This window comes from Muscardinus avellanarius (genome assembly GCF_963383645.1).
Source record: "Muscardinus avellanarius genome assembly, chromosome: 7".
NCBI lineage: Eukaryota > Metazoa > Chordata > Mammalia > Rodentia > Gliridae > Muscardinus > Muscardinus avellanarius.
In genome coordinates this window covers 2,898,459-2,922,187 of record NC_137793.1, presented here as the reverse complement: position 1 = coordinate 2,922,187, position 23,729 = coordinate 2,898,459, and the positions used below count along the sequence as shown (strand labels likewise).

Sequence of the window (23,729 nt, the reverse complement as noted above, 5' to 3'; positions counted from 1 at the left end):
GCACGGCAGCCGGGAGGGCGAGGGAGCCGCTGGCCTCGAGGGAAGTGAGGATTTGCAGGAGAGCTCTCTGGGACTTCCAAATGCGCCTCCTTACCTGAGATCGGGTTAATAACTTGGATTCCGGTTGGCCGGAGGTCCTGGTTTACAGCTCCTCAGTGAACAAGTACTCTTTTCAAAAACTTGATACATGCCAAAAAGGATTAAAAATAAAACCAAACGATAAGCTTCTGGTCTTCCTGGAGCAGCAAGTGCGTTGTCTACATTAGAGTAGACATCTTAATATGCTGAAGAGCCAGGCGTGGTGGCACACACTGTAATCCTAATACCTGGGAGGCTGAGACAGGAGAATCCTAGTTTTGAGGCCAGCCTCAGTAACTTCTTGAGACTCTCAGCAATTTAGTGAAACCCTATCTCACAAACATAAAAAGGCCTGGTGTGGTATTGCATGCCTGTCATCCCAGTACTTGGGAGGCTGAGACGGGAGGATCACAGGTTTGTGGCCAGCCTCAGTACTTAGTGAGACCCTCTGCAACTTAGTGAGACCCTGTTTCAAAATAAAGAAGAAAAAATAGTGTTGGGGGTGTAAATTGGAGGTAGAATGCCCTTGAGTCCAATTCCTGGTACCGCAAAAAAAAAAAAAAATTATGAAATAAATCAGCAACTTTGCAAGACCCTGCTTCAAAAGAAAAAGGGCTGAGGGTGTAGTGGTATGGAACCCGCTGGGTTCAAACCCCAATAATCACACACACACACACACACACACACACACACACACACACACACACACACGGCTGTAGACCAAGTGCTGCTTTGCTGGGAACAGATTTTACTTTATTTGCATGTGCATTATTGGAAAAGGGTCTGATAAGATGCAGTCAGAACCCTTCAGATCCCGGAAGCACTGGACACACACAGCAACTCAGTAAATCCCAACATTCCTTCCTCTCCCGGCCCCGCTCCAGTCCCTTACACACAGTTCACAAAACTGGCCGCGGTCAAGGCACCAGCACTGTGAGAACGTGCCCGGCCGGGCGCTTCCCCGTCACGCAGCCATCTCCAGGTGTGCAGCTCCGATTTTCCTGGAGGATGATGCAATGGACGCCTGCTAACCTTTCCCTCTGATTCACACACCAGTAAACCTGTTTGCCCTGTTTCTAAAGGTCCGATCAAACTCAGTTTTTCTACATTTAGACAATACTTCGGATGACCTATTGACAAGTAGCTTAGTCCTGCTGGTCAGTACTATCTAATGAAGTACCCTTTTATGTAAATATGGGATACTGTCCAAATACTGATGTCCTCCTGCCCTAGAAATACTCCTCCTTGCCAGGTGTGGTGGCCCATGCCCAGTATACTGGTCCTTGGGAGGCTGCTGAGAAGGGAGGATCACAGTTCAAGGCCAGCCTCAGCAATTTAGCAAGCCCCTCAGCAACTTAGACTCTGTTTCAAAATAAAAAGGAGCCGGGCGTGGGGGCGCACGGTTTTCATCCCAGCACTCGGGAGGCTGAGACAGGAGGATCGCAATTCGCGGCCAGCCTGAGCTACTTAGTGAGGCTCTCCACAACTTAGCGAGACCTGGTTTCAAAAATAAAGATTAAAAAATAGGGCTGGTGGTGTAGCTCGGAGGCAGAATGCCAGTGGGTTCCATCCTCAGTACCGCAAAATAAATAAACACTTGAAACCTAAAGGTAAGTTTCTTGGTTCCATTGAGCCGCTCACGAGGTCCACCCTGAAGTGTGTCCCTCCCCAGAGCACTCACTTCTCACCCGGGTGAGAGAGGAAGTCCGCCCTTAGGTGGGCGACATTTTTTACTGGAGCAGAGAACATCTGTTCTTAAGCACACATGGCGCCTGGCCCACAGTCAGTGCTCAATACAAATTTATTCGGTGAGATCATTGTTTCTGAGAAGGCCCAAGGAACACCAGGCCCAGGCCGCGAGGAGTAACGCTGCCGTGTAGCGCGCAAAGAGAGCGCACCCGCACCCGTCAGGCTTCCCCACCACTCAGCTGATCGCAGAGGCTTCTGAGTTAACATGTGGCTCAAAACCTACAGCTGGCCCTAGTCCACCTACAGAATTACTCAATTCTTTGGTACAAATTGTACCACATACGAAGGTGGGACAAAGAAACACTATGTCAAGCCTTGTGTGTGTGTGTGTGGTCCAGGGGACGGAACCCAGGGCATCCGACCTCCCAGCTACACCCCCAGCCCTATTTTTTAATCTTTATTTTGAAACAGGGTCTCACTAAGTTGCAAAGGGCATACGCAGCTGAGGCTGTCCGCGAACCGTGATCCTGTCTCAGCCTCTCGAATCCTGGAATGACAAGCGTGCCCACCACGCCCAGCTTATTTCCGTCCTTTTTGAGATGAGAGCTAAGTTGCCCAGGCTGGCCTCAAACCTTCAATCCTCCTGTCTCAGCCTTCCAAGTAACTGGGATTAGAAGCGTGCGCCTCCACACCTGGCTAAATGGCACTTTATCATACCTAGGAAAAACTTAGTACATGTAGGGTTCAGTATTATGTGGCTTCAGGTGCCCAGCAGTATTGAAATATGTTTCCCACGGATGATGGGGGGGCAGTTGCACCAAGAAGTACTTACCCCATGAAGAGACTCTACTGGCTTGGTAAAGGGGTGTCTGTAGTCCCCACTTCATTTTTACATTGAATTTGGAGAATAAAGGGTAAAGCAGCACCGTGTGTGTGTGTGTGTGTGTGTGTGTGTGTGTGTGTGTGTGTTCACTGGGGATTGAACCACCCAGTGGTATTCCATCTCTGAGCTACACCTTAAATTAAAATTGCCTGCTAAAACTTTTATAGAAAGCAAGTTCTAGCTTCATGGTTCCCTTTATGCAGCCAAAAATACTTCTTTTCCCTACGGAAGAGCAACTTTGTTTTTTCCCAGAGACTGTCTAAAGTCTGCTCTAAGCCAATTAGTAAAACACAAAGTATTCAACACAACACGGGACTTGATCTAGATCGATAAGGAACAGGAAACTGGGAGCTGCAGGCAAAGGCCGCTCGGACGGGCCCTTGTTCCCGGGCATGCCGGCCCTCCTCGCACCGCCTGACCGCCTATCTCATCTGGACTAAATACCAGAGCTGAATGCATCTATTTAAGGCAGATGCAGGGCTATCCTTGAGTTCCCAGATTCAAATCACTGCTGTCCTTTCCCGTTTATTTTCTAAAGTGGCGGCTTTTGTTAGAGTAACTGAAGGAGGTTTCCTATGGAGGCAGCAGTCGGGAGACGCGCGTGCCCTCCGCAGTAGTGTGCAGTAGTGTGCAAGAGCATCCCAAGGGCAAAGTGAGCAGGTGTGTAAAAACTGAGTGTTAACCGTGTCCTCTGAGTGAGGCTACATTGAAGCTTTTTTTTTTTTGCGGGTCTTGGGATGGAACCCAGAGGCGTTTGACCTCCGAGCTCCACCCCCTGCCCAATTGTTTATTCTTTATTTTGAAACAGGGTCTCACTGAGTTGCGGAGGGTGTAACTAGCTGAGGCTGTTTGCGAACCTCCACCTCCGTCCTCCTGTTTCCGCCTCCTGAATGCTGGGATTACAAGCATGCGCCACCACGCCCGGCTCAAGAATTCCTTAAGAACAATTGAATGATGACATTATGGTTCAAGCTATCAAAACACTGTAGAAAAAGCTTAGAAAAAAGTTTTAGAACTTATATACAATAACCAACTATTTTTCTGCTCCTAAACTTTGATATCGATAATACTTAACTTTAACCAAACCTACACCTTCATTCCTTCATTATCGTCTTTCAGAAACCTTCACATCACATCGTGCTCAGCCACAGAACTAGGCTACACAAAAAAACTAAAATAAAGTCAGGCGTGGTGGCAAACGCTTGTTGGGAGGCAGAGACAGGAGGATCGCGCAGGTTCGAAGCCAGCCTCGCTGGCTTAAGAGACCCTGTTTCCAAATTAAAAAAAAAAAAAAAAAAAAAATATATATATATATGTATGTCTGGGAGAGTAGCCCGGAGGTAGAAGGGTTTCCAGAAACTCTAGTACCACCAAAAAAAAATTTTTAATTAAAATATTGGGGCATGATGATGCATGACTAAGATTCTAGCTGCTCATGAGGCTGAGGTGGAAGAGTCTCTTGAAGCCCCGACCATCCCGGACAACCTAGAAGACCCAGTCTCAAAACATACAACACAGACGGGCCTGGTGGCGCACGCTTGAAATCCCAGCATTTGGGAGGCTGAGACAGGAGGATTCTGATTCGCGGACAACATAATGAGGCCCTTTGCAACTCAGTGAGACCCTGTTCCAAAATAAAAATATAGGGCCAATGCCAGGTGTGGCAGCACAGGCTTGTAATCCCAGCATTTGGGAGCTGAGACAGGAGGATCACAGTTTGCGGACAGCCTCAGCTACTTAGTGAGGCCCTTTGCAACTCAGTGAGACCCTGTTTCGAAATAAAGAACAAAAAATAGGGCTGAGGGTGTAACTTGGAGATAGAATGCCCCTGGGTCCCATCCCCATCCCCAGACCTGAAAAAAAAAAAATGGGGCTGGGGGTATAGCTGGGAGGTAGAATGCCCTGGGTTCCGTTCACAGTACCAAACAACACATACAAATAAAACAAATTCTTATTCTCAGAAAATAATGTTATAGTAGTCAGGAGATGAATCTTTTAAGTGTTCCACTTGGAAGCATCCATGTTTAAGAGGAGTTACTTTTGGTGGTGGTGGGAGTACCAAAGATGGAGTCCAGGGGTGCCCTCCCGGAGCTATATCCCCAACCATTTCAGTTGGAGAAGAGTCTCTCATGTTTGAGGGCCCCTTGGACGCTCAGGGTTTTCTCAAACTTCCAAACCTCCTGCTTCAGCTCCAGTTCTTGGGATTACCCACCACACCTGGTGGGAGGTTACCTTTGATTCATTCAGTCAAGTGCCAACGGTACTGGTGACACCTGTGATCCCAGTACTTGGGAGACAGGTTTGAGCCCAGCCTCAGGAACTGGACAGGACCCTCAGCAATTTGACAAGAACCTATATCAAAACATAAGACATAAAAAGGACCGTGGTGTAACTTAGAGGTAGAATGCCCTTGGGTTTAGTGCCTAGTACAAAAAAAAAAAAAAAAAACTAAAATGAAAATATCCCATGGATTGGAAGACATTAAAATGACACTATTAACCAGGCATGGTGGCGCTGGCTTGGAATTCCAGTACTCGGGAGGCTGAGACAGGAGGATTACACAGGTCCAAAGCCAGCCTCAGCTATTTAGTGAGACTCTGTTTCCAAATAAAGTATAAAAATAGGTCTGGGAGTATAGCCCGGAGGTAGAAAAGCCCCTGGGTTCCACCCCCAGTACCACACACACACACACACACACACACACACACACACAATACTAAGTAAAACATGGTGTCACACCCTCGTAATCCCAGCATTCGGGAGGCTGAGACCGGAATATCACCGTTGAGGACAGCCTCAGCTACTTAGTGAGGCCCTTTGCAACTCACTGAGATCCTGTTTCAAAATAAAGAATAAAAAATAGGGCTGGGGATGTAGCTCGAAGATAGAATGCCTCTGGGCTCCATCCCCAGTACTGCAAAAATAAAATAAAATAAAATAAATGGCAATACTAGCCTGGCATGGTGGCGCACGCTTGTAATCCCAGTACTTGGGAGGCTGAGAGAGGAGGACCGCAGATTCGCAGCCTCAGCTACTGAGTGAGGCCCTCTGCCACTTAGACCCTGTTTCCAAATAAATAAGAAATAGGGCTGGGGGTGTAGCTCAGAGGTAGAACGCCCGTGGGTTCTATCCCCAGGGTTGAAAAAAAATAATGCAAATGGCTGATATGCACACAAAAACACGTTCATCATTAGTCATCAAAGGGGACGAATCAGAACACGATGGGATCGCTTCCGAGCACTGGACGGCCAGAAGCCAGGTAGGTGTGAAGAGGACGTGGGGGGAGCAGAACCTGAGCGCTGTGGGTGGGACAGGAAACGGAGCCGCTGCTGGGGGAACCGCCACGGCCCCCAGGGGACCAGCCAGAGTCCCCACGTTACCAGCAATTCCACTCCAAGGTGAGAGAGCTCGCATCTGTTGGTATTGTCAGTGAGTGGATGGACGGATCGGGTCTGCCTTACACATGGACATGACTCAGACACTAGAAACGAAGCACCGACACACGCGGCAACCTAAGTGAACTTTGCAAACGAGAGGCTAGTCAAAGACCACACGTGATTCCATGTGCGCTAAATTTCAGAAACAACTGGAGAGGTAGGCTGGGCTTGAGGCCTGGGAGTGGTCAGGATACGGAAGGAACAAGGGTAATGAAAGATACAGGGTTTCGGCCGGGCGTGGTGGCCACGCTTGTGATCCCAGCATTTGGGAGGCTGAGAGAGGAGGATCCGGGCTTACGACCAGCCTCAGCTACTTAGTGAGGCCCTCCGCAACTTAGTGAGACCCTGTTTCAAAATAAAAAATAAGTCTGGGGGTGTAGCTCAGAGGTACAATGCCCCTGGGTTCCATCCCCAGTACTACAAAAAGAATTTTTTTTTTAATTTAAAGAAGATAACAGGAAGCCGGGCGTGGTGGCGCACGCTTGTAATCCCCGAGCCTGGGAGGTGGAGACAGGAGGATCGCGCAGGTTCAAAGCCAGCCGCGCTGGCCTAAGAGTCCCTGTTTCCAAAAAAAAATATAAAATAGGTCTGGGAGTGTAGCCCGGAGGTAGAAGGAACCCCAGTACCACAAAAAAAAAAAAAAAAAGGAAGATAACAGGGTTTCTTTTGAGATCAAAGTATAGTGAGTTTAATAGTGGTGATGTAGTCGCCCTATTTGTGAATGTACTACGAGTCACAGAGTCACTCTAAGTTATAACGGGGGAATTACATCTCACCAAGCTAAAATCAGCACCAAAAAGAGGTTGTTTACAAAAGTGAGAAGTACTTCTTGCATCCTGGAATTACTTTTGGTTTGTAGATTAGGGTTTTGGAAACTAACACAAAAATCACTACATCAGACCTAACTCTACCTCTAGGGTTCTCTAGGGAGACATATTGAAAACCCACGCAGAAGCCGGGCATGGTGGCGCACACTTGTAACTCCAGTACTTGGGAGGCTGAGACAGGAGGGCTACAGGTTCGAGGCCAACCTCAGAAACTTAGCAAGGCCCTCCACACCTTGGCAAGATCCTGTTTTCAGATAAGAAAATAGGGCTGGGGGGTGTAGCCTGGAGGTAGATTGCTCGTGGGTTCAATCCCCAGTACCAGAAAAAAGAAAAACCAGAGAGCTATAGGATCCACATACGCCCTCCCAGTGAAAAAGGACAGTCGCTGCCAGCGTGCTTTAGTGGATCCAAGCTAAATCTACCTGGAAAGTCCTGGGGGCAGAGTGACGGAAGTAGACAATAAGCAAATAAATACTCCCAACATGCGCGCGTACACACACACACACACACACACACACACACACACACACACACCTTTCTTGGCTTCCTTCTATAAGGTCAGAAGTTTTAAATCTATGAAGGGAAAAAACCTTAAATCTTGAACATTGCTTTTCTTGGGATAATCAGCAGGGCAATTTCCTTTAAATAAATGGGACAAATATTGTATTGTTTTATGTGAGTCAACTGACTTGCATAAACCAGTTAATGAACAGGATTAGCATACTGTATACCAAGCATACTAAGACAACAGAAATAGGTTATACTCAATACTCTGACCCTAATGAATATCGCTTTATCAGGATTCAGGAAAGAAATCAGCCTCCCTTTCACCTGAGGGGGAGGGCGCCAACGCTGAGCCAAGGCCAGCTTCAGGCAGAGTCTTCTTTCTCTCCCAGATCATCCTATAGGAATAATCTTTTCTTTTTTCCAGTGCTGGGGATGAAACCCAGGGCCATTCTACCTCTAAGCTACACCCCCAGCCCTAATTTTTTATTCTTTATATTTTGAAACAGGGTCTCAATGAATTGCAAAGCCCCTAAGTAGCTGAGGCTGTCCTCGAACTACGATCCTGTCTCAGCCTCCCAAATGCTGGGATTACAAGCGTGCGCCACCACGCCTGGCGAGGAGTAATCTTTACTTAATGAAACACACATGATTTATGCCACCAACAAGAATTTATTCTTTCACTAAGACTAAAGCACTCTGTCTATAGCTGCGAGTCCAACCCACATTTATACTAAGAATTTTTTCCACCCGAAACAAGACTCCCGTGAAAAGAAAAAATCAGGCCTCTCCAGAGCAATTACATTTGGAAATTAAAAAAAAAAAAAAAAAAAAAAAAGGTGCAGTAGGCACAGCCGATGAGCTGCGGGGTGTGCTGGGGGGTCCGCAGGCTCCCTGGCGCACCGGGCACCCTGCAGCGTTGACTGTGGCGCTTCCCCTTGGGGCAGAGGCCCGGGCACCCACGCTGCTCTGCGCGCTGCCGGGCTTGGCTGAGAGGGCCGTCAGCGACAGGTGCACCGCGTGGCGATCATGTCCTCGTACTCTTTGTAGGCGATGGAGCCGTCGGGCTCGATGGTCAGCACGCTCAGCGGGCTGTACTTGGCCGGCACACACGAGGGCCTGGGCACCGAGGAGTCCACCTTCTCGTAGATGATGTTCTGCACCATGGCGTGGACCGGGGAGCCGTAGCGGTGCCCGACTGCCCGCGGACAGTCGCCTTTACAGTAGCGAGGGTTGTATCTGTGCGGGGCCACGATCCAGTTGTCCCACTTGAGCTGACTGAAGCTGAGCCGGAAGTCGTGCAGCTCACACTCATCCTGGGGGAAAAGAAATTGTTTGAAGTATTCACTCAGATTGAGGGAAGCCGGAGCCAGCGGCTTCTTCAGTTTGGAGCTGGCGGCTTCCCTGCCTGTCCGCTGGCGGGACGGCTCCGCTCGCCCCGCGTGGGCATCTGCGGCCCTGTCCTGCTCAGAGCCCTGTGAAGGCCTCCCGCTGGAGCGAAGACGGTACCACCTGTGATACGCCTGGGCACTGGTGTCGTTGAGATACAGGATGAGCGAGGGCAGAGGCCCGGGGGAGGCCCCCGCCTGCGCCCACACGGATTGCAGCTGGCCCTGCAGGCAGGTGAAGTTCACCGACAGGTGAAGGCTTCTCTCGCTGGAAGCCACCAGAGGCCGGAGGAGGGAGGTCACGTCCACCTCAAGCCACGGCTGGTTCTTCCTGAGTCTGAACGGCAAGTTAAATCTCAGGGAGCCAGGCGCTCCCGGGAGAGTCTTGCTGGGAGGCGGAGGCTCCGTGATCACCAGGTGGCACACACAGGCCGCAGCAGAGGGGACGGAGACGGAACTGTTGACGGTGTAGAGCAGGACCGACTTGAGTAAGCGCTCGACGGCAGTCACGCGATCCAGGCGGAACAGCAGGTCCAGGGGCTGAAGGACTCCTGAGAAGATACACAGTTTACCAGCAGTGCTCGCACACTGACCCCACAGAACAGGACGTCGGACCCAGAATTGGTACTCCATAGGATGCCGTCTCCCCACCCCTCTTCCCCAAGACAAACAATGGGTTGGGGGAAGAAACAAACAAAAAAGTATAGGAGCCGGGCATGGAGGGCACACTTGTAATGCCAGCACTTGGGAGGCTGAGACTGGAGGATCTTAGTTCACTGCCAGCTTCAGCTACGTAGTGAGGCCCTTTGCAACTCGGTGAGACCCTGTTTTAAAACAAAGAAAAAAAATAGGGCTGGGGGTGTAGCTTGGAGGTAGGATACCCCTGGGTTCCATCCCAAGTACCACAAAAATAAATAAATAAATAAATAAATAAATAAATAAATAAATAAAGTATAGAAAAGGTTGTTGGTACCATAATTAATTCCCAGAAACCACAATTGGGCATCTTATCTCCAGAATGTCAGAACAGCTTTGATGGTGAATTAAAGCCATGGGAAATCCTTACATTCTGAAGTTTCAGTCTTAACAACTTGTTCCCAACCCAAAGGAAGCTAAGAAAGAAAGTAGTATTTTTTTTTTTTTTTGAGAATCTCTACGGGGGGGGGGGGGGATCACAGTAACTTAAAACACTCACCAGGCTTGTTAAAAAGAAATTCGGGCCCTCATGCATGAAGTCAATTAAAAACACTTGACTGCCCAAGTTAATTTAGAATACTCGTGGCTGGAAACAGAAGCTCCAAGGCCATTAGAGTGAAAGAGGACACAGGAAGGAAGATGGGCCTCAACAGCCACAACAGCCCCTTTTGGGTAGAATGATTCTCTGTACACAATGAACTAGTGAATGTAGTTTTTTAAATCGCTGCTTCTCAAGCCAGGTGTGGTGGCGCACGCTTGTAATCCCAGCATTTGGGAGGCTGACACAGGAGGATTGCGGTTCGCGGCCAGCCTCAGCTATTTAGTGAGGCCCTTTGCAACTCTGAGATCTTGTCTCAAAATAAAAAACAAATAGGGCTGGGGGTGGAGCTTGGAGGTAGAATGCCCCTGGGTTTCATCCTAGTACCACTACCAAAAAAACCACGGCTTTTCTCACACATGCAAGACATCAAGCTGCTTCAATTGTTGACTAAAACTTAGGAGGCTGTTTTATTTTTTGCAAGACTTTATGCACGCAAGTGCTCTAGCACTGAGCTATAATCCGGCCTTAACAGTTTATTCTCGCAGGGACCTGCTGCACCAAGTGGGAACTTCAGCAGCGCCCTCTCCAGGCAACCTGTGAGGGAGAGATGTCCTGCCCTGCCCACCCTTGGGCAGCGCACATTCCAACAGCTCCTTAGAAGAAAAACTGACGAACCCCCTCCAACACTTTCCTCAGCTGTTAAGGCCAGTAAGCCTCAGCTCTAAAATCCTATCGAATTAGTCCACCGGAACTAATGAGGGCATCGGAAAGAAACGGGATCAAGTTCCAAGTCTGTTTCAATGGCTATCCAGTCTCGTGCAAAATAAACCGCAATTCAAGAGGCAGGCGCACGCTTGTAACCCCAGCATTCGGGAGGCGGAGACGGGAGCTACTTAGCCTGAGCTACTTAGCGAGGCCCTCGGCAACTCAGTGAGGCCCTGTTTCAAAAATAAAATAAAAATAAAAAGACCAGAGCTGGGCGTGGTGGCATGTTTGTAATACCCCCGCTCGGGAGGCTGAGACAGGAGGATTGCGCAGGTTTGAAGCCAGCCTCAGCTACTTAGTGAGGCTCTCAGCAACTTAGTGAGACCCTGTTTCTAAATAAAATATAAAATAGATCTGGGAGTATAGCCCAGAGGTCAAAAAGCCCCTGTGTTCCACCCCAGTACTGCAAAAAATAAATAAAATAAAAATAAAAAGACTAAAAAATCGGGCTGGGGATGTGGCTTGGAGGTAGAATGCCCCTGGGTTCCATCCCCAGTACCAAGAGAAAAAAATATATATATTAGAAGTAGGGATGTATCTTAGTGGTAGAGAGCACTTTGCCTGGCACACCCAGAGCACTGGATATAGCAAAAGAAAAAAATTAAAAAGTGGTGTGGGGAGCAGCCAGCCCCTGGCCACTGGCAGGCGGCGTTCCGGGCCCTCCCCAGGCGAGCCCGCACCCTACCTGCCGCGGGGCCCGCAGCCGGCCTGCGCGGGGAGCTGGGGGTGAAGAGCCGCACGGTGTTGTAGAGGTGGCTCCGCCGGGCCTTGGGGATGCCCTCCTCCGTGGCGTAGGTCTCATAGAGCCTCTTCATGTAGTGCAAGGCCCTGGAGTCCGGCTGCAGCCTGGGGGCCCGGCCGCGCCCCGACAGTACTTTGAAGAGCGGGGGCAGGCCGTGCCCGTCTAGAGCGCGCGGCCCAGGCCAGGGCTCGGCAGAACACCGCCAAGCCACGCAGCAAAGCCAAAGGAGGAATTTGCCGGGAAGTGCCATGGCTGGGCCGAGGGGGAAAACATCTCCCCGCGCCGTCCTCCTCCCAAAGGCCAGGAAGCCCCTCGCTTCGACTCTTAAATAAATTTTAGGTGCGTGGCGAACGGCGTGGCTTGTGCAATCAGTTCTCAAGGATGCCTGGCTGAAGGCCATTCTCACCAGCTCGATAGCGACCAGCTGGTACCATCCTGGTCTCCGTCTGTCCTCATTAGGCACAGGCTTACCTCCTGGTTGTTTAGCTTCCAACGCTCCTTTCCTGGCCTTTCCTCCAAACCTGTGGGGTTTCCGCTATGCTAACCCTGAGCTATATACAGCCGCACACCAAGGGAAACCGAGGCGTTGTCATAAAACGAACCCTCTCAGTGTTCTGTCGCTGACTGTAGTGGTGTAGACCTTTAAGCCCAGGAACTTGGGGCACTGAGACAGGGGGATCTCAAGTGCAAGGCCAGGAACGGAGTGAAGCCCTCAGCTATTTATTTAGCTTTTTTGTTTGTTTGTTTGTTTTGGTGGTACTGGGGGTGGAACCCAGAGGCTTTCTACCTCCGGGCTACACTCCCAGACCTATTTTCTATTTTATTTGGAAACAGGGTCTAAATTGCTGAGAGCCTCACTAAGTAGCTGAGGCTGGCTTCGAACCTGTGCGATCCTCCTGTCTCAGCCTCCCCAGCGCGAGCATTACGCCACCACGCCCGGCTAATTTTTATTCTTTATTTTGAAACAAGGTCTCACTGAGTTGCAAAGGACCTCACCAAGTAGCTGAGGCTGTTTGTGAACTGTGATCCTTCTGTCTCAGCCTCCCAAGTCCTTGGATTATAAGCGTGAGCCACCACACCTGGCTCTCCCAGCCCTGTTATTTATTTATTTATTTGGTGGTACTGAAGATGGAACCTAGGGGCATTCTACCTCTGAGCTGCAACCCCTGCCCTATTTTTATTCTTTATTTTGAAACGGGTCTCACTGAGTTGCAAAGGGCCTAAATAAGTAGCTGAGGCTGTCCGTGAACTGCGATCCTCCCATCACAGCCTCCAAATGCTGGGATTACAAGCATGTGCCGCCACACCCAGCTCTATTCTTTATGTTGAAACAGGGTCTCACTAAGTAGTTGAGGCTGGACATGAATCCTTAATTCTCCTGTCTCAGCCTTCCAAGTCCTGGGATTACAAGTGTGCACCTCTATGCCCTGGTAGCCCTCAGCAATTAAAGAGAGACCCTGTTTTATTTTATTTTTGTGGTACTGAGCATTGAGTCCAGAGGAATTCTACCTCTGAGCTACAACTTAGCCCTATTTTATGTTTAGTTTGAAATAGGATCTCCCTAGGTTGATGAGAGTCTCACTACTTGCTGAGGCTATCCTCAAACCTGCGATCCTCCTGTTTCAGCCTCCCAAGTACTGGGATTACAGGTTTGCACCACCACACTTGACAAGACCCTGTTTCAAAAAAAAAAAAAAAAAGACGGCTCTGGGGGTGTAGCTTGAAGGTACAAAGGCCACGTGGTTCAAAACCCAATACCCAGGACCAAAAAAAAAAAAAAGAATTGTTTATGTGTTGTTGAAATTCCAAAGGCATATCAGGAAAGCTAATTAAACAGGCGTGGTGGCACACACTTGTAATCCCAATACTTGGGAGGCAGAGACAGGAGGATTGCAAGTTCGTGGCCAGCCTCAGCTATTTAGTGAGACCTCTGTTTTCAAATAAAAAATAAACTAGGTCTAGGAGTGTAGTCCAGTGGTGGAAAGGCCCTGGGTTCCTCCCGGTACCGCACGCACACACAAGGCCAATTATTCATGATGATGCTCAGATCTGCCGACACAGTTTGGCTCACTCTCTTGATTCACTTGTGCCACTTCCTGGAATAAGTCCTGCGTCTTGAGGGTGAAGAAAATCACAGTTGACATAGAAACCCCAGAACAAAATGAACCATCCTCCCAGGTGGCTTAGCTTAAGACATGTACTTGGCATAGTGCAACTGTATTTGCAACGTGTTTTATTTTGTTTTATTTATTTATTTTTGTGGTACTGGGGATGGAACCCAGGGACCTTCTACCTCCGTGCTACACCTCCACACCTACTACACACACACACACACACACACATTTTTTTTTTGCGGGTCTGGGGATGGAACCCAGGGGCATTGGACCTCCGAACTACACCCCCTGACCTAATTTTTATTCTTTATTTTGAAACTGGGTCTCACTGAGTTGCAGAGGGCCTCACTAAGTAGCTGAGGCTGTCCGCGAACCGTGATCCTCTGGTCTCAGCCTCCCAAATGCTGGGATGATCAGCGTGCTCACCACACCCGGCTCTGCAATGTGTTTTAAGAGAATGCCTCCTTTAACTTTGACCAGTTTTTTTTTTTTTTTTTTTTTTTTTTTTGGTGGTACTGGGGTTCCTGGAAGCCCTTCTACCTCCGGGCTACACTCCCAGACCCATTTTTACATTTTTATTTGGAAACAGGGTCTCCTAAGCCAGCGCGCGCGGCTGGCTTCGAACCTGCGCGATCCTCCTGTCTCTGCCTCCCGAGCGCGGGGATGACAAGCGTGCGCCACCACGCCCGGCTGGCCTTGACCAGTTTTAAAAAACAGCACCTTGATCTCTTTACTTTGGTCTGCTTATTCGTCTGTATTGATTTTGGAGAAAATGTCTTGAGATGTTTTTAATAAATAAAGGGTTTTGGTGCGTGCGTGTGTGTGTGTGTGTGTGTGCGTGCGTGCGTGCGTGCGTGCGTGCGTGCGTGTGTGTGTGTGTTTTACTGGGCTTGAACCCAGGGGCATTCTAACTCTGAGCTCTACCCACAGATCAGTTTTGTTTTTTGTCTTGAAACTAGGCCTCACTAAGTTTCTGAGAATCTCCCTATATTGCTGAGCCTGGTCTTGAACCCGTGATCCTCCTGTCTGAACCTCCCAGGAACTGGGATTATGGGCATGCACCACCACGCCTGGCTAACGTTTTATTTCTTATTAGTTATCCAATGGTAGTAGAGTTCATTACAGTATTTATTATTATTATTATTATTATTATTATTATTATTATTATTTTGCAGTACTGGAGATGGAACCCAGGGGCATTCTATCTCCAAGTTACACCCTCAGCCCTATTTTTTGTTCTTTATTTTGAAACAGGGTCTCACTGAGTTGCGGAGGGCCTCGCTAAGTAACTGAGGCTGGCCGTGAGCCTCGATCCTCCTGTCTCAGCCTCCCAAGTACTGCGATTACAAGTGTGCGCCATCATACGGGGCTTGAACACGGTTATAACACACAACCAAACTGTTGGAGAGCTTCCTCCCAGGTGACCCAGGCCAGCAGTGGCTTAACAAAACATTTACAGGCACCGACAGAGTGCAACAGTCAGCGAGCCCTGCAGGAATACACCTCAGGAAAACAAACTACCATCCATCAGAACATACCTGTCCCGCCAGACCACCTGGAGGAGGCCAGGCCGGCTCTCCTTTCCCTTCCAACTGCCAGATGATTATTTGATGAATTTTGTGACTAAAGCTGAAGAAACGATTATATCTTGGAAGTTTACAGTCTAAAAGTGGGTCCTAAAGCAGAGGCCACCAGGAGAAGTCCTAGATCTGAGCCCCGGATTTGTGTGTGTGGTACTAGGGGTTGAACCCTCGTTATTTTTTTTCTGAGCTACACCCCCCTCCCTATTTTATTATTTTGCGATACTGGGGATTGAATTTAGGGTCTCACTAATTTGCAGAGGGTCTCACTAAGTATCTAAGGGTGGCCGTAAACCTCTGATCTTTCTGTCTCAACCTCCCAAATTCTGGGATTACAAGCGAGGGGCACCATGCCTGGCTATGTTTTTAAATTTTTAAAGTGGGTCTTAACTAAGTTGCAGAGGGCCTCTCTAGATTGCTGAGGCTGGCCTCGAACCTGAGATCCTCCATTCTCAGCCCCTCAAGTACTGGGATTACAGGCGTATGCCACCGGGCCCAGCTGCAGTCCTTGACTTTGGATGGGGTGGCAGATGGGCTGAAAATAGCCGAGCCCCCTTTTGAAAACTTGGCGCTCAGCGCTGCCCACAGCCTGAGGGACTCGGGGTCAGCTGCTTCCACCCCTGAGGATGGAACCAGGATCCGGCGCGCTCGGAACCCCAGCTCGGACCCTTTCTTTCACCTCTTTGCCCGCCCTCGCGCAGCACCGGCCACTTCCGGTCGGTGCACCAGGGTAAGGGCAAAGCCGGAGGAGAGTGCGAGCGCCCACAGAGCTCCCGGCAGGCTCCGCGAGTCCCCGCCCCTAGGCCCGCCCACCGGACCCGCCCACTTCTGAGAACGGAAGTGACCTCACGGCCCCGGAGGCGGCTTCCGGTCCTGCCGGAAGTGACGCCCGACCGGCGCGCCGCGTCCGAGGGCCGCGAGGTGACCCGGTGCGGAGCGGGCTGGGGCGAGCGTTGCGGCGGGCTGCGCGCGCCCCTGGCTGAGCCGCCGTCTGTCCGCCCTCCGTCCCGCAGGGCCGCCGCCATGGGCCGCCACTTCGGCAACCTGGCGCGGGTGCGGCATGTGATCGCCTACGGCCTGTCGCCCTTCGAGCAGCGCGCCTTCCCGCACTTCTTCAGCAAGGGCGTCCCCAACCTGCTGCGCCGCGCCCAGGCGTCCGTGCTCCGCGTGGTGCCGCGTGAGTGCCCCCGAGGTCACCCGTGGGCGCGCGCATCGCGGGCCCGGGCCTCCGGTCGGCGGGGTCGCCAGCGTGCCGAGGCGCCGTCCGATCGCTCTCCGATCTGTCGCGTGTGCGGCGCGGAGATGGCGGGCCCCCTCCCGCGGGGCCGGGCGGACGCGCGCCCGCGGCCTGCCGCGGTCAGCCAGCCTAAGAGCTGGAGAGCCGCCGGGCGTGGGGGTGCGCGCTGGTCATCGGGGCATCCCGCGGGTTCGCGGCCAGCCTCCGCTCCTTGGGCCCTCTGCAACTCAGTGAGACCCTGTGTCAAAATAAAGAGTTAAAACGAGGGCTGGGCTGTCGCTCGGGGGTAGAGTGCCCCTGGGTTCCCTCCCCAGACCCGCAAAAAGCAACAAAATAAAAGCTAGAAAGCAGCAGGGGGGTAGAACCGTGTCTTAATCGTGCTCCCTGCTGACTCTGACTCTTGGTTCTTAAAGCATTTGTGGTGTTCTATCTCGTCTACACCTGGGGGAACGACGAGTTTGAGAAGTCCAAGAGGAAGAATCCAGCCACCTATGAGAACGACAAGTGAGCGTCTCGCCTGGATCATCTTATCTGGATAATGGCTCCTGCCTCCAGCAGACCCTTCTCTGGGAGAGGAGTCTCTCCTGTAGTGTCTTGACGACGCAATAAATTTCTTATGGGCCACACTGTTGTGACTTGACATCTTTGTGAGTACACTCGTTAGTGTGACTGCTAGTGTTCTAGTTCATGAAGCGCCCCTTGGCTGCAGGAATCGGGATCAGTCTGCCTAATCTGAGGCTTTCTTGCATTAGTGGACTCACCTCTTACTCTACAGAATACAGCGCCTGCAGCTGCTCGCACAGTAACAATAGTGGTGTCCTGGGCTACAGGGAGTGTTGGTCCTCGGCTCCCCTTAAAACCAGGAAGTCTAGTCACTGTCAGTTACCGTCAGGTACCTGTCTCAGCCACACAGATGAACTTGTAAGCTTCACAGGAACCTTTGAATTAAGTGTCATTGTTCATTCTGCAAATGACAAAACACACAGGTTCACTGAATAGTGGAGTCTGGCACCAGCGTGGTGGTGTTTGTTTTGTTTTGTTTTCAGTACTGGGGCTGGAACCCAGGGGCATTCTACCTCTGAGCTACACCTCCAGCCCGGTTTTTTATTATTTTGAAGCAGGGTCTCACCAAGTAGCTGAGGCTGTCCACAAACAGCGATCCTTCGGTCTCAGCCTCCCGAGAGCTGGGATGACAAGCGTGGCCCACCACACTCAGCTTCATTTTTAAAGTTTTGACCTGGGTGTGGTGGCACAGGCTTGTAATCCCACTACTTTGGAAGCTGAGACAGGAATATCAGAGGTTTACTCTGAGGTAAAATGCTCCTGGGTTCAGTCCCCAGTTCCATCAAAAAAAAAAAAAAAAATGTAAACGGCTTCACTAAGTAGCCGAGGGTGTTGCTGAGTTGCTGGGGCTGGCCTCAGTCCTGCGATCCTCTGTCTCCACCCCCCAAGTACTAGGATCACAGGCGTGCACCACTGTACCTGGGTATATCGCTCTATGGGGGACGTGGGAGTTACCTTTTTAGTAGAACAGGTGCTGTTTCCCTCTGCCAGAAGATAGGGTAAGTGGTTGGCAGTTGTGTAGTCCTGGCCCCGCTCCTTGTTTCTTCCTAAAGACATTTCCTGCTCGTCAGTTTTCGCATTCTGGCTCTGGTGGCCTTTCCTTTTTCTGATGACTGTTGACCTTTAAAAGCCACCATTAGCCGGGCGTGGTGGCGCACACTTGTAATCCCAGCACTTGGGAGGCTGAGACAGGAGGATCGCACGGGTTCGAAGCCAGCCTCTGCTACTTAGGCTCTCAGCAACTTAGTGAGACCCTGTTTCCAAATAAGTTATAAAATTATATATATTTTTAAAAAGCCACCATTACTTAAACAACAAATACCCTACAAGGCAAATCGTTGAGGCAGGACACGGTGTGGCCGTCTGATGGTCCTGGGCCCAGGCCCTTCCAGTCACGTGACATGTGCTGTGGGCCAGCAACCTGCGCTCCTGAGCCCTGGCCGTTGCACCAGAGGGTGGAGCGTTCACAAGAAGTCTTGGGTTGAGGTGGTGGTGACCTGAGCGACAGGCCTGTCTGGCCAGGTGGTCCAGGCTTCAGCACACAGCCTGTGAAGAAGACCTGGTCCAGGCCCCGTTGGCCTCTGTGTTTCAGGCCGGCTGCCTGCCGGCTCTGGCTGCTAGGTCTTGCCACACACGTGGGTCCTGGAGTCCTGGCCTGCAGCAGGTGTAGGTGCCCACCCTGACCGTGGGTGGGCGGGCGACCACAGTCTATCAGCTCTTGATGTCTTCTCTCTGACCTTTTGACCTTTTTTTTTTTTTTTTTTTTTTTTTAGTACTGGGGATGGAACCCAGGGGCATTCTACCTCCGAGCTACACTTCCCAACCCTAGTTTTTATTCTTTAGTTTGAAACGGGGTCTCACTGAGTTTGCAGAGGGCCTCAGCTAAGTTACTGAGGCTGGCTGCAAACCACGATCCTCCGGTCTCCACCTCCCAGGTTCTGGGACAGGTGTGTACCGCCACACCCGGCTTGAAGCCTTTTAAGGAAGGAGGGCCAGCTGCTGAGGACCTCAGCACTTATCGCCAGGATCACCCTGCCCAGGATCACCTGCTGGACCTTGCAGCCCGGGCGTGGCCGTCCCTGCGGCGGCACACACTTGCTCTGGGTGCTCTGCTCCCCCTCCCCGGGCTACTGTCTGGTGCTTCGCAATCTGCCAGCACGGGCCCGGAAGCCTGCTAGTGCCAGCCAGCCAAAAAGCAAAGGCACTTTGACCCTTTGTTGAAATTTTACCTGGAAAAGTTTTTTCATTTCAAAGTCTTTCATCTTTTATTAGGCACCTCCTGCTCGGGGACCACAAAAAAGCTTCCAGTTACTGCCAAGGCCTGCGGCGCTCCTCTCCGCCTGGAATATATTTCAAACAGTGGCTCGAGTGTCCAGCCTCTCCCGTTTCATCCCAGGCACTTAGCTCAGAAGAAGGAAGTCCCTGGGACATGTGTCCAGAGCAACCAGGCCTCAGCTATCAAGCCCGTGTCTCCTTTCCTACTTAATCATCTGTGTCCCCAAATGTCAGTGCCCAGGAGGCCCAAGACCAGCTGCCACCGCCCTGGCAGAAGGAGAGTCAAAAAGCAGAGGGAGCCGGCCATGGTGGGCACGCTTGTAATCCCAGCATTCGGGAGGCTGAGACAGGAGGATCGCGGCTTCAGGACAGCCTCAGCTACTTAGTGAGGCCCTCTGCAACTCAGTGAGACCCTGTTTCAAAATAAAGAATAAAAAATAGGGCTGGGGGTGTAGCTCAGATGTAGAATGCCCCTGGATTTCATCCCCAGTACTGAAAAATATATAAACACATAGTAAAAAAGCAGAGGGGACTGGCCGGCCTGCGGGCACTCACTCCAGAGAGCTGAGCTGGGACGCCCGGGGCTGTTGGAGGCTGCCGAGGCCTTTCCACTGAAGAGGCGTGTGTAGTTCATTCAGCAAAATACTTAATTGCAGCCAGGTGCGGTGGCACACACCTGCAACCCCAGTACTTGGGAAACTGAGACAGGAGAATCACAGGTTCACAGCCAGCCTCAGCAATTTAGCAAGACGCTGTTTCAAAATAAAAAATGAGGAGCCGGGCGTGGTGGCGCACGCTTGTAATCCCTGTGCTTGGGAGGCTGAAACAGGAGGACATGGTTCAAAGACAGCCTCAGCTACTTAGTGAGGCCCTTTACAACTCAGTGAGACCCTATTTAAAAAAACAGGGCTGGAGTGCTCTCGGAGGTAGAAAGCCCCTGGGTTCCACCCCCAGCACCTCAAAAAATTAAATTAATTCGCTACTTAGGCCCTTTGCAACTGTGAGATCCTGTTTAAAAAAATAGGGCTGGGGAGTCGTTCTGAAGTAGAAAGCCCCAAGGTTCCACCCCAAGTACCGCAAACAAAGTTTAATTTAATTTAATTTAATTAAAAAAAAAAAAAGCCAGGAGTGCTGGCGCACGCTTGTAATCCCAGCATTTGGGAAGTTGAGACAGGAGGATTCGGGTTCACAAGACAGCCTCAGCTACTTGTGAGGCCCTTTGCAACTCAGTGAGACCTTGTTTCAAAATATAAAGTAAAAAATATGGCTGGGGGTGTAGCTTGGAGGTAGAATGCCCCTGGGTTCCATTCCCAGCACCGCAAAAAATAAATAAATAAAAAATAAGGAACACCCCTTGTAATCCCAGTTCTTGGTAGACTGAGACAAGAGGAATGCAGGTTTGCAGCCAGCCTCAGCAATTCAGTGAGGTTTTCAGCAAGCTAATGAGACCCTGTTTCCAAGTAAACAAAGCTGGTCTGGGAGTGTAGGTTGAAGGCAGAATGCATCTGGGTTCAACCCCTAGTAACATGAAAAATAAATAAATAAAAATAGGGATGGAGGTGTAGCTCAGAAGTAGAAGGCCCTGGGTCCCATCCCCAGTTCCACAGAATAGATATTTAAGTAGATCTGATTGCAGACAGCCCGGGAACTTTTTTTTTCTTCTTCTTTTTGTGGCACTGGGGGTGGAACCCAGGGGCTTTCTACCTCTGGGCTCTACTCCCAGACCTATTTTATACTCTATTTGGAAACAGGGTCTCACTAAGTTGCCGAGGGCCTCACTAAGTAGCTGAGGCTGGCTTCGAACCTGTGCGATCCTCCTGTCTCAGCCTCCCGAGCGCGGGGATTACAAGCGTGCGCCACCACACCTGGCTTCCCATGAACTTTAAAACATGTTTAGCCTCCGAAAATGGACCTTCACAGTCTCCCGCTGGCTGTGGCTAATTGCAGTCACTTCAGCTAAGCGCGTCTGACTTTTAGTCCATGTTTAGTTAAAATAGGACGGCAACAGCTTCCTATGGACGGGTGCTGGGTACTTTCCGCAGCACTAGTTCCTCCCACAGAAGAGACCTTTCTTTTCTATTTTGTTTTGTTTTGGTTGTTTTTGTGGTACTGGAGATGGAACCCTGGGGCATTCGACCTCCGAGCTACACCTCCAGCCCTATTTTTTATTTTTTATTTCGAAACGGGGTCTCACTGAGTTGTGAAGGGCCTAAGTAGCTGCGTCTGTCCTCGAACCGCGATCCTCTTGTCTCAGCCTCCGGAGTGCTGGGATGATGAGCGTGCATCACACCCAGCCTCTTTTGGCTTTTGTGTTGTTGTTTGTGGTACTGGGGCTTGAATTTTGGGCTTCTACCGAACTAACCCCAGCCCTTGTCATTTTTATTCTGAAACAGGGTCTCACTAAGTGATTGCACACTGGCCTCAAACCTGCAATCCTCCTGTCTCCGCCTCCCAAGTGCTGGGATTCCCAGCTACCTGACAGTTCTTTTAGGCACGGAAGAGAGATCTCAGCCCCGAGGCTCACGAGGTTGCAACCGGGAGGCTGAATGGGGGCTTCTGGCTCTTTCCTTGATTGTGATATTGGCTTGGAAATTAACACCAAAGAGCCAGGCATGGCGGCGCACACCTATAATCCCAATACTTGGGAGGCTGAGACCGGAGGATCCCAGGTTCACGAATGGCCTCAGCAACTTAGTGAGACCCTGTTCCCAAGTAAAAAATAAAACAGGGCTGGGGGTGTAGCTTGGAGGTAAAACGTCCCTGGGTTCCATCCCCAGTGCCACACACACAAAAGAAACAAGCTCACGAGTCTAGTTAGTTAGGCTTGGAGCACAGGAAGACAGACGCGAGGACGAGGGTAGAAGCCGTCCTTGGATGGGCTGCAGCTGCTGCTGGCTGGGTAAGTGCAGGCTGGCCCAGCCGCAGACCCAGCGGGCTCCAGGACCCACGCCTGGAGTCGGCTTATCTCATAGATTGCTGTTCTTACTCAGTGTCCACTACGTCACTGCACAGCCTCTCCCTGATCCTGCAAAAGTGCCTCGTTAGTCCCCTACCCGGGGTCATCATGTCCAACCTCGGGGAAGATGGGAGGGACGGCTAACTAGCCTTGCATTTGTAGGGCCGGTTAGCTGGGTTTGGATTTTTTTTCCCCAGCACTGGGGATAGAACCCAGGGGCATTCTACCTCTGAGCTACACCCTCAGCTCTATTTTTTATTCTTTATTTTGAAACAGGGTCTCACTGAGTTGCAGAGGGCCTCACTAGGTAGCTGAGGCTGTCTGCAAACCATGGTCCTCCTGTCTCAGCTCCCGAATGCTGGGATGACAAGCGTGCGCCACCACGTCCGGCTACATGGGTATTTTCACACAGGCACACATGATGGTGGTAATTCCTTCACTGGTCCTCAGTCCTGCCCCCCCATTCCGCTAGACCACCTCCCTGGCTCCACATAGGTTTCTTCTCCACTACCTGGGGTCCCTCTGGTATCCTGATTCCTCCCCAGCTTCCACGTATGAGAAAACATGTTTTCACCTTCTGGGCCTGGCTCATCTCATTAACATATCTCCAGGTCCGTCCATTCTCCTTCAGATGACATAACTTTGTTCTTCCTTATTACTGAGTAGAATTCCATCGTGTGCACAGCCATAATTTTGTAATTAATTCACAGTTGATGGACACCTAGGTGGGTTCCATAGTTTGGCCACTGTGAACTGTGCTGCCCTGAACATGGGGTGCATATGTTACTGTCATGCTCTCATTCTGGCCCCTCTGGGAAGGCACCCGGAGTGCTATGGCCGGATCCTATGCTGGGTCCATTCCCAGTTTCCTGAGGACTCACCACACTGATCTCCATAGCGGCTGCACAAATTTGCAATCCCACCAGCAGTGTAGGAGAGTTCAGCCTCGGTTACTTAGTGAGGCCTCTGCAACTCAGTGAGACCCTGTTTCAAAATAAAGAATAAAAAATAGGGCAGGGGGTGAAGCTCGGAGGTAGAATGCCCCTGGGTTCCATCCCCAGACCCACAGAAAAAACGAACAAGAAGAGTTCCTATTTCCGGCATCCTCGCCAGCATGTCTGCCGTTTGACTTGATGATTGCCCTTCTGCTTGAGGTTAGATGGGTTGGTATCTACGCCTGCTTCTCAATGGTTTCACAGTTTAGACAGTGTGTCCCCCTCCCTCCGGGCTCAGCTCCGGGGCCCAAGAGGACCAGCAGGGGAAAGAGCTCGGGGTCACTCCCAGCCGGTCTCGGGCTCTGAGGTCCATCGCAGCCTCCTCTTCTCCGGCCTGGCCACAGGGCTGGTGACCGTGCCCAGGGCACTTAAGTGAGGACTGCCCAAACTACTCATGGTTCACGTCCGTGCTCCCCATGGCCTGGACACCTGCAGCGACTCCTCCTTGTGTGTAGATAT

General features: G+C 50.8%; 2 protein-coding genes across 2 annotated transcripts; one reads left to right on the top strand and one right to left on the bottom strand.

Moving 5' to 3' along the window:
• Positions 1-8,419: 8,419 nt before the first annotated feature.
• Positions 8,420-11,695, bottom strand: GDF9 (growth differentiation factor 9; the record flags this gene model as incomplete). The annotated part of the gene is made up of 2 exons (XM_080698179.1): positions 11,494-11,695; positions 8,420-9,357 (listed from the first exon to the last, which is right to left on the bottom strand). Exons 1-2 carry the CDS (start codon positions 11,621-11,623, stop codon positions 8,420-8,422), a joined length of 1,068 nt encoding a protein of 355 aa, XP_080554305.1. The 5' UTR covers positions 11,624-11,695.
• A 4,481-nt stretch (positions 11,696-16,176) lies between these two features.
• Positions 16,177-17,012, top strand: UQCRQ (ubiquinol-cytochrome c reductase complex III subunit VII). The gene is made up of 2 exons (XM_080698185.1): positions 16,177-16,421; positions 16,895-17,012. The coding sequence occupies exons 1-2, from the start codon at positions 16,268-16,270 to the stop codon at positions 16,987-16,989; spliced, it is 249 nt and encodes an 82-aa protein (XP_080554311.1). The 5' UTR covers positions 16,177-16,267; the 3' UTR covers positions 16,990-17,012.
• The last annotated feature ends 6,717 nt before the right edge of the window (positions 17,013-23,729 follow it).

Excerpts from the sequence above, each read along its gene's own strand:
- UQCRQ (XM_080698185.1), top strand. The coding sequence starts at position 16,268 with ATGGGCCGCCACTTCGGCAACCTGGCGCGGGTGCGGCATGTGATCGCC. Across the intron at positions 16,422-16,894 it reads CGTGCTCCGCGTGGTGCCGC|CATTTGTGGTGTTCTATCTC; the intron begins GTGAGTGCCCCC and ends TGGTTCTTAAAG.